General features: G+C 37.0%; 1 protein-coding gene across 1 annotated transcript in view; it reads right to left on the bottom strand.

The window, feature by feature from the left end:
• The window catches only part of LOC309494758 (uncharacterized protein), a 131,292-nt gene that overhangs the window by 28,327 nt on the left and 85,000 nt on the right, over nucleotides 1-17,965 (bottom strand). Inside the window, 1 exon segment of the mRNA XM_082164168.1 lies at nucleotides 2,090-2,264. Coding sequence (XP_082020294.1) covers nucleotides 2,090-2,217 — 128 coding nt within the window. The 5' untranslated portion in view covers nucleotides 2,218-2,264.

The raw sequence follows: 17,965 nt of genomic DNA, 5'->3' as shown, positions 1-17,965 counted from the left end.
CTATGTCTTTTTTATTGTTGGTATCCGAACTACATCACAGGTAGGGATGGGAATTGAATTCGCATGTTTAACTGAAATAACGAGCAGAGAGAGAGAGACCCGGTCGCGCGCGCACACTCTCTCTCTTCGGAGCCAGGTGAAAGTGTAAACAAGACTCACCGTCTCCAAACTAAGCGCTGTCTTGCTCTCTCTCTCGCGCGCGCGCATATTAATCAAAATAAAACGACATGATGGTAAAAGGTCGGAAGACCAAAGTTTCATGTGGACCATTTTTTTTCCCTGAATTACCGCTGGGTGTGAATTGTGCTAAAATACGTTGCCTTATCTTCTCTGAAATGCGTTCAGCACATTCAGCTGACATAAAATTCACACTCTTAATAAACGTAAAAACCTATCCAGTGATGTAATGTTTTCTGTGTTGACACTAACCTTGTGGGATATCCATGTCCTAACTGCTGGGATAATCAACACAATGCGTATGACATGTCCAATCCGCGAACTAATGACTCATTTGAACCGATTCATTTGAATGAATAGTTAAAACCTATGTTTTTTTTTAGGTTTTTTTTTATTAACGAAGCAAATACAAACAAATCAGGTACAATGTAAAATTCTTACTACGAACTAACAGTGCACATCCTAGAAAACAAATAAATAAATAAAAAAAACTAAAAAGAACAGAAGAACATGGAGCATGTTATAAATGGCACAAATGGCATTTACATATTCAAAAGAAAATGAATTAAAAAGGCAATTATTCAATAAGACTGTTTATAAAAGAAGCCAGTTTCTCAGCATTCTTGTTATTATTCATTAATGCTGTCTATGGTTAAAACAACTGATCTTTCCAACACTGAACGCACAACGGAGCTAGCTAGCAAAACAAACCAAGCCCACCAGAACGGAAGTGGATTGCATCGATGGGAGGAGTTTAGGATGTAGAGCGGAAACGGCTCAAAAACCTGTGTATATCACCTGCTAATTTTTTTTTTTTTTGGCTTCCTATGTAAAAAATTATGTATTTTGGTAAAAACTGTTACAAAGACCACAAGCTCACATAAAAACACCAAGAGTCAAACTGACCAACTAAAGGAAACACAGATCACCATAATGGTGATTTTTACAAAACCTATAATTTTCAATAAACTGGTTTCATATTGTTTTGATTATGTCATTCAAATCACCATCCTCAAAGTAGTCCATGTGACATCAGTGGGTTAGCTAGAATGTTTTGAAGCATCGAAAATACATTTTGGTCCAAAAATAACAAAAACTACAACTTTATTCAGGATTGTATTCTCCTCTGGGTCTGTTGTCAATCAAGGTTCACGACTCCGCAGTGACGCTGCTGACGTAAGACACTGCTGATGTGTTATCTGGTGCGCCTGAGCTTCGTTTACAGTCTTCGTTTACAGACGCACGCTGTAAACAAAACAATCTTCGCAAACATATCTAAGGATTTCGAAAAAGAGGAACAATGTAGAATAGCTTGAATACAGCGTGCATCTCCCTCAGACTGTAAACGAAGCTCAGGCACACCAGATAACACGTCAGCAGCGTCACTGCGGAGTCGTGAACCCGGATTGACAACAGACCCAGAAGAGAATACAATGCTGAATAAAGTCGTAGTTTTTGATATTTTTGGACCAAAATGTATTTTCGATGCTTCAAAACATTCTAACTAACCCACTGATGTCACATGGACTACTTTGATTATGTTTTATTACCTTTCTGTACATGGACAGTATACCATACATACATTTTCAATGGAGGGACAGAAAGCTCTCGGACTAAATCTAAAATATCTTAAACTGTGTTACGAACATGAACGGAGGTCTTACGGGCTTGGAACGACATGAGGGTGAGTCATTAATGACATAATTTTCATTTTTGGGTGAACTAACCTTTTAAGGCAATAAGGTGTTCTGTGAAGCTGCTTTAAAACTATATTCAGCTTGATCAAATTTTGGACCCATCTACTGTTTGTCTATCAATCTGTTGTCCCAACATGTAGTACTGGGTAGCTTGAATGCATGGTAAATTGTTTTGAAAGCATTTATCAAATACATTCATGGGTATCGTACTGTACCTGAGGTCAGAGGTGAAAGTAACAGGGTTGCGCATGGACTGATCACTCTTCATTGACACACAGCTGGGTCCTGCACCACACTCTTCTTTCTCCTTTCCATCCTCCTCTCTCTCCTCACAGTGATGCATTTTGGAGTTGTGTTTCCCTTCTCTTTGTCTTGATTTAAGGCCTTAATCTGTTAATTATCATCAAAAAGACAATAAAAACAAATTTACAGTAACATTGGCAATCAAGTTTCATCTCTCAGATTCATGTATTAAAACAGTAACTTTTAAGCTCCATTGCTCTTCAAAATTTGTAACACTCAGTCTTACACTTCTAGTTCTGAGTTCAAACACCTCCTGCTTGCAGATGTCAAACTAATATCTGATTATGACCCTAAACACTTTGTGCTTGCATCTTATTTTGTCCTGCACTGGCACTTCAGTGTGTTTCTCAATCAGAAGGCTATATTTTAGTAAAGCCGTCTCAGTTTGAAGGATACTTGGAAGCAGCTTTCATTTTGCATCCATCATTCAGTCTGTTTTAAAGGATGCATCAAGTGTATCCTTCATATCCTCCAATCACCCACAATCCTTTACACAGAGTTCAATTTACAAAAAAGAATTAGCGGGAAATTAGTCTGAGTTCATTATGACAAAAAATGTTTGTTTTTTTGTCATAATGAAGACAAAAAATATTATTTTTTTGTCATAATGAAGACAAATTTTTTTTTTTGTCATAATGAAGACAAAAAATATTTTGCAAGACAAAAAATATTTTCAAAGATGAAGGCATCATTAGGATATGCAAAAAAAAAAAAAAAAAAAAAAAAGTCCTTAGATGAGGGCATTATGTTTTGTTTTATTTTAAATTACATAATGCTAAACTTTCCAAGATGCAAATTACTTTCACTTTCAAATTATTCACTGTACTGTATAAACAGAAAGAACAATAATATTAAGATTTTTATTACGTATTTTTCCAAAAGTAATTTAAAATACTATTTTTGCACCAACACTGTTTTAGCACATGCCACTATCCACTGGCACATGCCAAAGACAACCAGATGCCACTAAGCATAAAGGCATGTGCCAATGCCGGGCTACTTAATACCGTCTCTCATTCGGGAGTCAATTTCTGCTGAAGTTGAGCAGAAATATCTACATTCTCTCTGTTTGCTGAGTGTTAGTCACGCTTGTCAGGAAAGTGAGAACACACACACTTTTTATCGAATCATTCATCATCAATAGCGGGTCACTTCAACAATTTAGTATGATTGTGTTCATATCTCAGATCACCCTTTTTATGCGGACTCGGGTACAGTTCACAAGTGGTTTTTTGTTGTTTGTTTTTTGCAAGTCAGAACAATATAGTGAACCCTTTACGTCACATTACCAAGAAAAATCATAATATAAAATGTTTATATGTGATAGCTTGTAGTCTCAGGCGGAAGTGTCGGAAATGACCAGTGTTCTCTTGTGCGCTCGTGCACATTGCAAACAGAAGACTGCTCCGTCTCAATCTTAACGCTGTTGCAGAGTCTGTAGTGAAATTAGGATGCAAACAAGCATTTGAATGCAGGTTAGGGCCGTCAGGTAAAGTGGGCAATTTAAGCTTGATTGGACTGTGCTCAATGGTCTTAAAGCCTGGGTATACTTCATTTTTGCGTTCTGCTCCACACCTCAAAGGAGAACTCAGTAGATTCAGGTACAATTAACGACCATTAACCTAAATTATACTCAAATTCAATAAACAAATTTACATCCACTGGTTATTTTATAGTTGACATGACATATAAAATCAACTTTTATTAGAAAACAAAAATGAGTGTGCAGTCAGGAAACTCAAGTAACGGAAAGAAAGAGCAGAAAGGAAGTCAAGGCATTAGAATAGACATTCAATATGTGGAGTGAAGAAAGGACGTGAGGAGCAAAATTTAGATGCAGAGCATAAAGCTTTAAAATATGGACACAATTAAAGTTAATTTTAAGTGTTTAGTGAAAGCTTATACAGCAAAACATTGTACAATATGGTTACCATTTGAAATGTTCCTCATTCAATATTTATTAGCCTCGTTGCAGCATGTGTTATAGTCACATTTTTAATGTTTCATCAAGATTTCATGAATCATTAATTAATCAAGATTTCATCCAATTGAATGTCAACACAACATGTTCTATCAGTTGTTTTATATTTTGCGCATGCATTGAGTGAACTGATTAATTTTACTCATAGCCTAGCCCTAGGCTATAGGCCTACCACTGCACAATAAATTTGAATAAAATAAACGCGGGGAAGGAAGTGCCTGAGACACGACATTACATTGCAAATGATAATGTAGGCGGCTATAAATTAGATGAAAGTCAAGTCAAGTCAAGTCAAGTTTATTTGTATAGCGCTTTTCACAATACAGATTGCATCAAAGCAGCTTCACAGTATTAAATTAAAATAATACAACAAAGTTTGTTTCAAGAGGAATTTATTGATTGATAAAATTAAATTAAATATCCCCAAAATATCCCCAACTGAGCAAGCCAAAGGCAACAGTGGCAAGGAACCGAAAAACTCCATCAAGTGACCTAATGGTGTCCTAAAACTCCATCAGGTGCCTTAATGGAGAAAAAAAACCTTGGGAGAACCCAGGCTCAGTCGGGGGCCAGTTCTCCTCTGGCATTGGATAGAGGCCGGATTGTAGTTTGAACTGTAGGATTATATGAATGCCTGGCTGAAGAGATGCGACTTTAATCTAGTTTTAAACTGGGAGAGCGAGTCTGAGCAACGAACAGTATCAGGAAGACTATTCCAGAGTTTTGGAGCCAAATGTGAAAATGCTCTCCCTCCTTTGGTGGTTCTGGATATCCTAGGTATGACCAAAAGCCTTGAATTTAGTGATCTCAAAGAGCGCGATGGATTATAGGGCGATAGAAGATCCGTTAAATAGACTGGAGCTAAGCCGTTTAGGGCTTTATAAGTCAGTAGCAATACCTTGTAATTAATACGGAACTTTATAGGTAACCAATGCAGTGATGATAAAATCGGTGTTATATGATCATATTTTCTTGATCTCGTAAGAACTCTAGCGGCGGCATTTTGGACTAACTGTAGCTTGTTTATTGAGGATGCAGGACAACCAGCTAATAAAGCATTACAGTAATCCAGTCTCGAGGTCATGAATGCATGAACTAACTTTTCTGCATCAGAAACTGATAGCATATTACGTAGCTTAGCAATGTTTCTAAGGTGGAAAAAGGCTGTTTTTGTAACATAAGAAATATGATTTTCAAAAGACAGGTTGCAATCGAGTATAACACCCAGGTCTTTTACTGTAGAGGATAAAGTAACAGGACATCCTATGATGTTAAAGTTGTATTGTGCGAGGTTTTGTGGGCGGTTTTTTGAACCGATAAGTATTACCTCTGTCTTGTCTGGATTTAATAAAAGAAAATTACGCGTCATCCAATCTTTTATATCTTTAACACACTCTGTCAATTTGGAAAATGTAGCGTTTTCATCCGGCCGTGATGAAATATATATTTGAGTGTCATCAGCATAACAATGGAAACTAATTCCATGTTTCCTTATAATATTTCCAAGTGGCATCATATATATTGAAAATAACAGAGGGCCTAATACAGATCCCTGCGGCACTCCATAGTTTACTGGAGTTATGATCGATTTTTCTCCATTTAAATAGACAAAATGGTAGCGGTCAGATAGGTATGATTTGAACCAGCTTAGTGCTTGTCCTTGAACACCAGTATAATTTTGTAGTCGATCTAAGAGTATTGTGTGATCTATAGTATCGAACGCAGCACTAAGATCAAGTAAAACTAGTATTGAGATACAGCCTTGGTCAGAAGCTAAAAGTAAATCATTTGTGATTTTAACGAGCGCAGTTTCAGTGCTATGATGCGGTCTGAATCCAGACTGAAACTTTTCATAGATATCATTTTGTTGCAAGAAAGAGCCCAGTTGAGCGGACACCACTTTTTCTAATATTTTAGACATAAATGGAAGATTTGAAATGGGTCTATAATTTGCTAGATTATTATGATCTAATTGTGGTTTCTTAATGAGAGGTTTTATAACTGCCAGTTTAAATGTTCTTGGAACATGACCTAAAGATAAAAAGACGAGTTAATAATATTGAGGAGAGGCTCTTCCACTACAGATAACACTTCTTTCAGTAGTTTAGTTGGTATAGGATCTAATAAACATGTTGTTGTTTTAGATGAAGTGATAAGTTTATTTAACTCTTTTTGTTCTATAGTTGTAAAGCACTGTAATTGTTCTTGCGGGGTGATAATTGAGGCTGAATTGTAAGGCGCGATTGAAGATTGAACGTTTATAATTGTGGTTCTGATGCTTTCTATTTTCTCAGTGAAGAAGTTCATGAAATCATTACTACTGAACTGTAACGGGATATTTTGTTCGGGTGACGTCTGTTTATTTGTTAGTCTAGCCACGGTGTTAAATAGAAACCTTGGATTGTTTTGGTTGTTTTCTATTAGTTTGCGGAGGTGCTCAGCCCTGGCCGCTTTTAGGGCCTTTTTATAACGTGACATACTGTCTTTCCACGCGATTCTAAAGACCTCTAAATTAGTTTGTTTCCATTTACGCTCTAAAATACGGGTTTCTCTCTTTAAAACATGCGTAGTATTGTTATACCATGGTGCTTTATTTTTCTCTCTGACCTTTTTTAATTTAATAGGTGCAACCACATCCAATGTTCTAGAGAGAATGGTGCTCATAGTGCTAGTTAGTTCTTCTAGTTCATCTGTTTGTTTGGGTTCAGGCAGCAGCTGAGACAGATTAGATAAGCAATTTGAGAAATTATCTATGGTGGATGGGAGGATTGTTCTGCCTGGTTGATAACGCGACGCCGCATGACATATTACAGCAGTACGTAATATGCAAGTTACCATGTAGTGATCAGTGACTTCATCACTTTGTGGAATGATATCTATATCGGTTGGATCGGTTCCGTGTGATATAATTAAATCGAGTGTATGATTAAGACGATGAGTTGGTCCGGTGACGTTTTGCTTGACCCCAAATGAATTTAATAAATCTGTAAACGCAGCTCCTAACGCATCATTTGGATTATCTACGTGTATGTTAAAATCTCCAACAATTAATGCTTTATCGACATTGACTAATAGGTCTGAGAGAAAATCTGCAAACTCTTTTAGGAAATCAGCGTAAGGCCCTGGCGGTCTATATACGGTAGCCAAGGCTAGAGATAATAGGGATGTTTTTCTAACATCTAAGAGCGTAACATTTAGTACAAGTACTTCAAATGAAATAAACTTATAACCCGTTTTCTGAGTAACATTTAGAATATCTTTATAAATGGTTGCAACACCTCCGCCACGGCCAATCAGACGGGGCTCATGCTTATAACAGTATCCAGGAGGAGTAGACTCATTAATACCGAAATAATCATTTGGTTTAAGCCAGGTTTCAGTAAGGCAAAGTACATCGAAGCTATTATCTGTGACTATTTCATTTACAATAACTGCCTTAGGTGTGAGTGATCTAATGTTTAGAAGACCTAGCTTTAGAAATAGTTTTTGTTTACTAATAGCAACATTTTCTGTTTTAATAACAATTAGATTTTTCCTAGATCCTGCATTAGATTTATTATTTGATCTCACTAAACGAGGAATAGACACGGTTTCTATGCAATGTTCTACACTAGTATTTATATCAGTTGAATTGGTGCAGCAGAGACTATGATTTGGACTTTTGGTTACTAGTCAAAGGGTATTTAACATTTTGGAGATGTTATCTGACAGAAGATCCGCTCCGAATCTGCTTGGGTGTAAGCCATCAGCACGGAAAAGCCTAGGACGCTCCCAAAACAGATTCCAATTATTTACAAAGAGCAGTTTCTGCTCATTGCACCATGACATTAACCATTCATTTAGCGCAAATAATCTGCTGAACTTTTCATGCCCTAGTCGGTACGTGGGAAGCGGTCCTGACACAATGATCGTTGTTTCAGGCGATGTGCTGCGTACCGTATCGATTAGATTCCTGAAGTCTTTCTTCAGAATCTCCGTCTGGCGCAGCCTGATGTCGTTCACTCCCGCGTGCAGGACCACAGTTCCGACGCGCTCGTCACCGTTCAGGATCTCGGGAACGCGAGCAGCGATTTCAGAAACACGAGCACCAGGGAAGCAGTGACTTTGCACCTTACTTGTACCTAACGTAGCGTGTACGTGCCGAACGATGGAATCGCCGATGATCACAGCATCGTGTTCTGTTTCGCGTAGAGGGGAGAAGCGGTTTTGTGTCGATAACTCGAAAACCGGGAGGGTCGGAGAAAGTCTTGGTCTAAACCTGACTCGCGTCTTCCGCTGCGGAACCACCCAGGCTTCGTGGTGGCGTGTTGGAGCCGGAGTGAACGAGACCATGGCTGATTGCGACCGATGCTGAGGAACGCACGGAGTAGACGCGGTCGGAGTCAGCGGGTTAGTAACGTTAAACACTGATTTGTGTGCGTCGGCGCGTGATGTTTCAAGAGCCAAACACCGGTCTCTCAGCTCGGCCTGTCTCAATAAAAGGTTGTGGATCTGTTTCTCAACAGCTTCCAGCTCAGACTGCAGTGCGTGAAGCTCAAATGTGTCCTCACCTGCACCAAGCGGTAGACTACTTACATCTGATATATTCGCCATTTTAACAGATGGACAGTGAGTTAGCAACGAAGCTACCAGTGATGCTATCAATATTAATACTAATTTATATTATAAGTTTGTTTGTAAATGAGTGTGGAGAAGACGCGTTCAGCCGTGATCCACGGACGTAACCTTTAAGAGTATGCAGCGTTGGATCACTAATAGGCTTGAGACGCGTCTGCTCAACAGTCCGCGTTGTAACAATGAGGTTTGAGCAGTAGTGCTTCTCAGTGAGGAAGAGTAGAAAATGTTCGTTGTAAGCGGGTTTAAAGAGAAAAATCAAGAATTATAAATCAAATCGATAGAGCTCCAAAAACAACAACGCATTCAGACGCAACGCATGATAATGACACGTAAGCACATATAATATTTAACATTTCAACAGACATTTATCACTAATGACAAATTATATTTAATTAATTAATAATACATTTGTATTTGTAAAATACACATGGATGTAGCCTATTAGGATGTAGCCTATTAGCCTACATATTACATGGTAATTTATAATTTGGGTTGTTGCCAGTGCGCCCGCGCACTGAAGCGTTATTTATTTATTTAATTCAAAATTACTATCAGATTTAATGTTACACCTTGACAAACTATACATAATTAAAAAGATATAATACTCAAGTTTCAGTATTTGACCACTATTGTATTCTGAGAAACTCATAGTGACAGTTATGTCTTAATTTGTGTCAGGAGTTATGAAATGAAAAAATGAGTCGATACCTTTAATATGAATTATGCGCGTCAGCCGCTTTCATTCATAAAAAACTCCGTGCTGTCCTCATGACAGCGATACACAAAACAACGTCCCTCAGGGCTTTAGCTCAAAAATGTGCAGATTTGGAGAAATATTGATAGATTCTCATAGATTTACATCATTTTTCTATAGACAGGAATAATATTTATTGAATTTATACCCAAATGCGTCGATGTAATCTATATGAGCATTTGGTATTCCGCAGAGCCATAGAGAGAGAGAGTTGCGACACTCCCATAGACCTCCGTTGTAAATAATGGCGGCGCTTTTAACCGCCTACTTCCGGGATATGAAGATCGGAATAGTTCCAAACACTGTCATTTGGGCGTTGGACACCATTCACTTACATTGCTGCGCGTCGAGTTGTTCCAGAGTTAAGTTGCTGAAATATCGACCTCTTTTGAATTGTCAACTGTCTATATTGTATCAGAGGCCCTTTGCGATGCTTATACTGGTCTTCATTTGTACATGCACAGCGTAATTATTTATATTTTATGTTGGTTGTTTCAACCAATTTTCAAGCACTGCCTGCTAGCTAACGTTAGTTAGCTAGCGCGACTTCGTCAGCTAAGAGTTCGGTAATGAAACGCTACCACCTTTATAGCAACTTTTATTTAATTAAATTTTTTGGGATATACTAACTTTTCATTATGTTATTATTGTCTTGAGTGAAGCGGCTTGTGAGAACAATGCTGGACCTTTAGGATTGTTAACTTATGGCCATCACCAGTCCTGTCTGTTTCATGGATCACCTGTCCCTGGTTTTTGTTTTTCTTGTTCACACACACAAGCACACATTTTTGTTGTCTGTCATTGTTTAATAAAAAATATTTTATTTGAAAACCTTCATTTGTATCAGCCATGCTTAAATTCGATTTTAATCTGTTATAGTTTTGATAATGTGTATGGCCTTAATTTTAAAATAATATTCTTAGTCTTAACATGATCATGTTTCACGTTATGGTCCTGGGGGTGGCCACTTTCATCAGAAGTGAGCTAGCTTCTAAGCGAATTCTGAACGGGCCGCCACGGCAGACCTCTTTGCGTGATCACGAAGGTAGGCTAATGGCTGAATCAAAATTTATAAGCAAAATCACGGGAATCAATAGCCTAATACAGCCCAGTTGTGCTAAAACAAATATCATGAGACGTCCATCATCAGATGAATGATATGGAAAAGTTAAGTTAGAGCCGCTAAAGCCAGTGCTACTACCCATGCGAACATGAACACTAAGCTTTTCCCTCCAAAAATATAGCCTAAAACTTATCTCCAAATGCAAAACTGACATTAACAAAATGCAATAATGCAATAACAGCTGAAAAAGTACTTGGGTGTGTGTTTTATTTTATATTTACCGTTCAATAATGCAATCGCTGCTGTCTGTCCCATAGAAGAACATGACAGCCAGCGTACGTTTTGGAACTATTGGGGCTTACATGAACCACGTGACAGCCATAGCGGCGACATCAAAGAGTGTCGCAACTCTCTCTCTCTATGGCTCTGGTATTCCGATACTGTGTTTTTTAATTCATACCAATAGCCTGAGGGCGCTACATGCACAATAATAGTCCATATATGGAACATGAAGAAGAGCCATGACCATGTGACATTCCAGGACGTCACTGATACACACAAAGCTAACAAGAGATCGCGCTGTAACATGGAGATAAAGATGTTTTGAAGACAATAAACATGATTGCACTGATATTTGAGTTACCTGTGTTTTTCAAGCCATGCCAGGTATTTTCATAATAATAGATTATATTTATAATGTAATGCTAATCTATATAGACTATCATTGTGCAGAACACTATCCAATAGTATATTTTCTGTCTGATTTTTTTTATCTGAAGCCAAATTAGATCACAGAAGATTATTTAAAATACTCAAAGTGCGTTAAAAAGTAAGTTTAGAGCACAAACATGGTTTTAATCTCATAAATTGTCGTGTATTGATGGTGTGCTAAGCTAACATGCTAGCTAGCCCTAGGTGCACCTGCTACCTAGAAGTTATACTTTTATTATTTTTTGAATGCTACCTGAAATGTGTCTTTATTCAAGAAATGCATTTGATACAGTTTAAAATGTGAGGTAAACTTTGAGAAAAGAAATTAGGGACTGAAACCCTATGAATAGCCTGTGAATAGCCAGTCGTTAGTAGCTATAATGCAGACAAAAGAAATGCATATTTCGAGCCATAACCAGGCTGGAGAGGTGTGAATGTGTGCAGGGGGAGACTGAGACTGAATGGGGATCGTCTGCACCACAAAACAATAGAGACAATATACTGGATAGATGGTTAGAAGATGACAATAAACATCAGTAGCATTTTAGCGTCAAATCAAAATAAAGTCATTTGACATGGTCTTGAAAAACATTTAACTAAATACAGAGTTTTGGACTTATTATCTTCAGATTTTAAACATAGAATGTTTAGACATATGGCTTTAGCTGTAGTGCATTTCTAGATTGCTCCAGTGCCAACTTCAATTTTATTTTCATGAGGATGTTACATAAAAATTAATTTCTAATAATTTTACAAAACTTTGAAGCTATTTATAACAATTTTTGTCATTATGACAATAATTAATTCTACATTTACAATAAACTGCCAGGTGTCAGCTTTCAAATGAGATCATACTTGTGCTTTTAATGCAAAGGGTTCATGAACTGTATCTGTTTCAGTTTGGGTATGTCATTTCTGGGGATTTTTCAAAAGTGGGGTTGCAGCTTAACAGGTTAAGCTGTCATGTAATTTGTACAGTTGGTTTCCTCTGATCATTAGAAATAAGTGTGAACAATTTAGAGTCATTGTGTGTAAACGATGACAACTGTGTTGTACTTGTGTTTAACTTTAGCCTGCCTGTGTGTAGTGTTTTGAAACATAAGTGCATCACAGTGAGAAATGTGTTTTAATGAGTGAGAATGTGTTTTGAGTTTTGCAAGAAGAGTGCATGAGATTTACAAACAGTGTTTTAACGACCTGAACTTGTTTAATGTTTTACAGAAAGAGTGATTTATTTGACAAATTGGTTTAGGCTATTGAGAATTTGGTTCAGAGAAGTGGGTTTAGTGTTTTAGCAATTCAGACAAACTGTAAATCCTGGAATATGACTAAATAAATATTTAACATAGACACATTCACTTCCGAGAACAAGAGCAAAATATATTCACGATCTAGTGCTAGGGCAGGGCTGTCACACTTTCAGCCTGAGACTCTAATCGACACGTTTCATACACTCTCACGCCACACACACATTTTCTCACGCAGAGAAAAATCGCACTGACACTGACCAGGGGTCAGAAAGTAGAAGTCCTGCCATATGTTTATTCCACCCATGAACTCAGAAGCTGATTTCACTAGTTAGTTCTCTCTCCTGGCTGAATTAGCAAATCCAGGTGATTGGAAAAAAATACTGAGGAGGACTTTTACTTTCTGAACCTGGACTTTACACCTCTGACACCAACAGACAAGACAGAGCTGGTTACTTTTGATATGAAACAAATTCTCAGCCCTCAGATTCTGTCAATTTTATTTAGAAATTAAAACAATAAATAACGTTTTGGCTTTGTAAATGTGACGTGTAAATATAAAGTGGCAGATCAGTAGTCGTATAGATTCAAATACTCGTATATTGTTATTCATATGTTTTATTATTATGTATTGTTGGTTACCATTTAGTAAGTAGGCTATAGATGTTATGTTAACATCACTTAAACCTGCGTGTACTGGCGAGTGACACTAGGAGGCAGTGGTGAGCCGCAGGGTGTTTCACTTTTTGACATGAAGTAGTCACACTGCCAGCTACTTTGGCCCTGTCCCAAATGGCACACTCCTGACTTATGGACTTACTCAGAGTACACACTTAGGTGACGTCATGTAGTGCAGACCTATAATATAATATATCTATTTATTGTTCTCTTTGTTGAATTTTCAGATTGTACAGCGTTTGACAGAAATAAAAATTATGTGCCACCAGAAAACACAGCCTCTTCTGTGTGTGCAACACCTCATACATAATATCGATCCATCAGTGTTTTTCAGCTGCAGAAAGAAGTCAATAAAACAGCTGGAGAACAAGAATATCACATAACGTTACATAACGCTGGAGAAGCAGAACATTACATTTACCCCAGGAAAGCCATTTAATCACCATAGCACGTTAATTGGCTAGAAAAATTAGCTTTAGAGACCATTTGCTAAATATGTGCACTATATTAGCCTACATATTTATTACATTTTTACCTATATCACAACAATATTATAATGTTGTTATTATAATAAAAAACACATTATATTTAATTAGAGTTGTTATTTTTAATCTTTAATAATAATAGCTGACAGGGCTCTGTATGATTACAGCAATGTGTGAGATTAGTTTTTTCTTGAGAAAAATGTACATGTATCTACTGTACCTAATATCATCCAAATTAATCGATATTGAATCAAGATCGGAATCAAATCACAAGAATTGAATTCGTGATAGAGATTGAAAGAATTAAAATCATGAAATTTGTGTCAAGCAATAATAATAATTAAATAAAACAGTAGCCTACCAGTCATTGTACCATGTAAACATTTTAAGATGTTGTCACTAAACTTCTAAAATTCTGTTATTTTAAATAATACAATTCTGATATGTTTTGCCAATCACAATAAACGTATTACGGTGTTGCAGAAAAGCAGAAGTAAATGTACAGAGACAGAGGAGTGAAGAGAGAACCACGAACAACATGATGCACTCTCAAATAATGAAATATATGAAAAATAAGACGAAGAAAATAATCAAAGTTGATTTATTAAATACCCAATGACATCAAAATATTAGTTTTGTGGCTTTTAGTTCTTATCTATCAGCTCAGAGCTCATTTATGCTATTGAACTCCTTTGACATGATAAATATTTAACAAGTACAAATTCACTTCCGAGAACATGAGCCAAACATATTCATGATCTGCTGATACAGTGATTTTTGTCCAATCAAAAGCTCTGAACTTTGAGAAAGTCCCTCCCCCTAAACCATGTGACACTGACTAGCAAGTAGCAAAAGACTATACGCTGATTTCACGCAGCTGTTATTTTGAAATCGAAAGCGAGGCTCCGGTGGGAAGAAAACCGGAAGTGTCGCCTTTAATCATAGGAGAGTCGTGAATGCGATGGCGTATTGTTGTGTTTAATGATGTTGTGTCAATTCTAAAACTGTACATACATTTCTTTCATACTTTAGACTATATACAGTGAAATTTATTTATAAATAAAATAATTTTTTTATATATAATTCAGATAGTAAAAAATGAAGCAGGAATGAACTATATACATATCCTATATTAGATATTAACATCCAATAGTGTAAATCGCGGCAGCAGCTTCAGGTTGGTAGTCCAAGGCATTGTTGTTTATCTGTACTTCCGGGGTTCTTCCCACCGGAGCCTCACTTTCAAGTTCAAAATGGCGGCTGCGTGAAATCAGCGTATTGGACATTTCTAAAAGGGACGAGCGTTTGACAAGTTCAACACAAACTTCCTGTTTCAGAGAGAAATATGTGAGAACAGGACAGAAGAAAGTGCAGATCAGCCGCTCATGAGGCCTTAAATAAAACATCAGAGTGTTTCTAATGTGAATGTAAGAGAGACTCACCATGAATCATGAGCAGAAAGAAGATCAGAGGAAGAGGAGGAGCCATTCTGACCCACATCAGCATAACATATGTCTATAATACAGCATTCAATTCACATTTATTTGTATAGCGCTTTTCACAATACACATCATTTCACAGCAGCTTTACAGAAAATACACAAGTCCACATTACAATTTAGAGTGATCTGTTATCAGAGGAAACTATCTAAGATATGCATTTCAGAAATGTACATATACAAAGTCACAGTTAGTTAAAAATTTATTAATTTAAACAATGTAATAATTTCAAGCAGAAACAATGAGCTCATTGAAGTAATGAATACTTGCACTAATATATTCATCACTTAAACAAGTATGTAAATCACCCTATTCTTAACATTTCTCATGTAAAGACAAGCATGTTATATGAGCAATAATTATCAGTTTCATTTAAGTAAGAGTGTGTTTGTCTTACCGTGTTGAAGCTCATCAGATCAACAGCAACCAAATGACTGACTGTTTTAACACAAGCACTTTAGATGTGCAGTGAAGGACTCTGTGTAGTTAACACTGTTTATTAATGACCAGCGACGGAAATATCACAGTCCCTCCCTCAACAAGAGAACAACATTACTGAACTAAACCTACTGAAAGAAAAATTATGATCTTTTTCTGTAAGTTGAAGATGAATAATTGTGAAGAAGAATGAAGATGAATGATAGTGATTTACAGGTGAGGCTCATCAAGGTTGATGTCAGTCGCAGGAGATGGTGACCTCTGGTGGCAGTTTGAGGGATTGAACTCAGTGCATATTCCCACTGTCATTATCTGAGATCAGTGCATATTCCCACTGTCATCATCTGAGATCAGTGCATATTCCCACTGTCATCATCTGAGATCAGTGCATATTCCCACTGTCATCATCTGAACTCAGTGCATATTCCCACTGTCATTATCTGAGATCAGTGCATATTCCCACTGTCATCATCTGAGATCAGTGCATATTCCCACTGTCATCATCTGAGATCAGTGCATATTCCCACTGTCATCATCTGAGATCAGTGCATATTCCCACTGTCATCATCTGAGATCAGTGCATATTCCCACTGTCATCATCTGAGATCAGTGCATATTCCCACTGTCATCATCTGAGATCAGTGCATATTTCCACTGTCATCATCTGAGATCAGTGCATATTCCCACTGTCATCATCTGAACTCAGTGCATATTCCCACTGTCATCATCTGAGATCAGTGCATATTCCCACTGTCATCATCTGAGATCAGGGCATATTTCCACTGTCATCCTCTGAGATCAGTGCATATTTCCACTGTCATCATCTGAGATCAGTGCATATTCCCACTGTCATCATCTGAGATCAGTGCATATTCCCACTGTCATCATCTGAGATCAGTGCATATTCCCACTGTCATCATCTGAACTCAGTGCATATTCCCACTGTCATCATCTGAGATCAGTGCATATTTCCACTGTCATCATCTGAGATCAGTGCATATTTCCACTGTCATCATCTGGGATCAGGGCATATTTCCACTGTCATCATCTGGGATCAGGGCATATTTCCACTGTCATCATCTGGGATCAGGGCATATTTCCACTGTCATCATCTGGGATCAGGGCATATTTCCACTGTCATCATCTGAGATCAGTGCATATTCCCACACTGTAAAAAATGTTACTGCTATTTACTTAAAAAAATTATGGTAACAATATTACACATACTATTTTTGAGTAGTTAAGCTTGATTTCATTCATGGAAATCTACCTGAATAAATCATGTAAAATGCCCTAATTTATTTAGACATAATGAATTAATTTTTTTTAGTGAAACGTGCTTTTTTATTTTAAGCATTTTTTATTCTCAAAATTGTGTGAAGTCAAGTGAATGGATATGACCTGTTTATATTTAACTATGAGATATATTGTTTTATAATTAGACTGTATGCTGCTAGGACAGCACAGAATCAAACATGTTACTGCACTATCATTAGCAGAGTTATTGCTACATGTATAAAACAATATGCTTCAGTAAATTAAAAAATTGCAGTTATTCACAACCTAACCATAAGCCCTACTCTTCTGCACAATGGTAACAATCAAAACTTTAACATAATAGAAACTCTTTCAAATGTCAAACATACCTGAACATTAAACATTAACAGATGTTTCCCTTTACTCGAAAACACATGAAATAACACTTTATTTCAAGATTTACTCTCCATTTCCAGCCATGTGCAAAGCATGCTGGGAACAAACAATGGTGTCTCTAAATAAAACCGCATAAATGAGCTAATTCTCTTAAAATAACTAGGTAGCCCCTTTTCCTTAATTTTATGAGGTTTATCAGTTCCTCAATTCAAGCCTTAAAATTGTGTATGTTTCCTTGAAAAAATTAGGAAAATGCATCTCTTGGTGTTATTAGTGAAATGTTCTCAATATTTTCAACAAAAACTGAGCCACAATTTTATTAATAAAATATACATAATATTTTTAATGATCACCTACATTTTTTTAATGAAAATTACAAGACTCATGATTCATTTTTTACAGTGCACTGTCATCATCTGAGATCAGTGAATATTCCCACTGTCATCATCTGAGATCAGTGCATATTCCCACTGTCATCATCTGAACTCAGTGCATATTCCCACTGTCATTATCTGAGATCAGTGCATATTCCCACTGTCATCATCTGAACTCAGTGCATATTCCCACTGTCATCATCTGAGATCAGTGCATATTCCCACTGTCATCATCTGAGATCAGTGCATATTCCCACTGTCATCATCTGGGATCAGGGCATATTTCCA

The sequence above is a fragment of the Leuciscus leuciscus genome, assembly GCF_965113295.1.
Source record: "Leuciscus leuciscus genome assembly, chromosome: 3".
Taxonomy (NCBI): domain Eukaryota; kingdom Metazoa; phylum Chordata; class Actinopteri; order Cypriniformes; family Leuciscidae; genus Leuciscus; species Leuciscus leuciscus.
The sequence above is the reverse complement of the archived record's forward strand: the minus strand, read 5'-3'. Positions and strand labels throughout refer to the sequence as shown.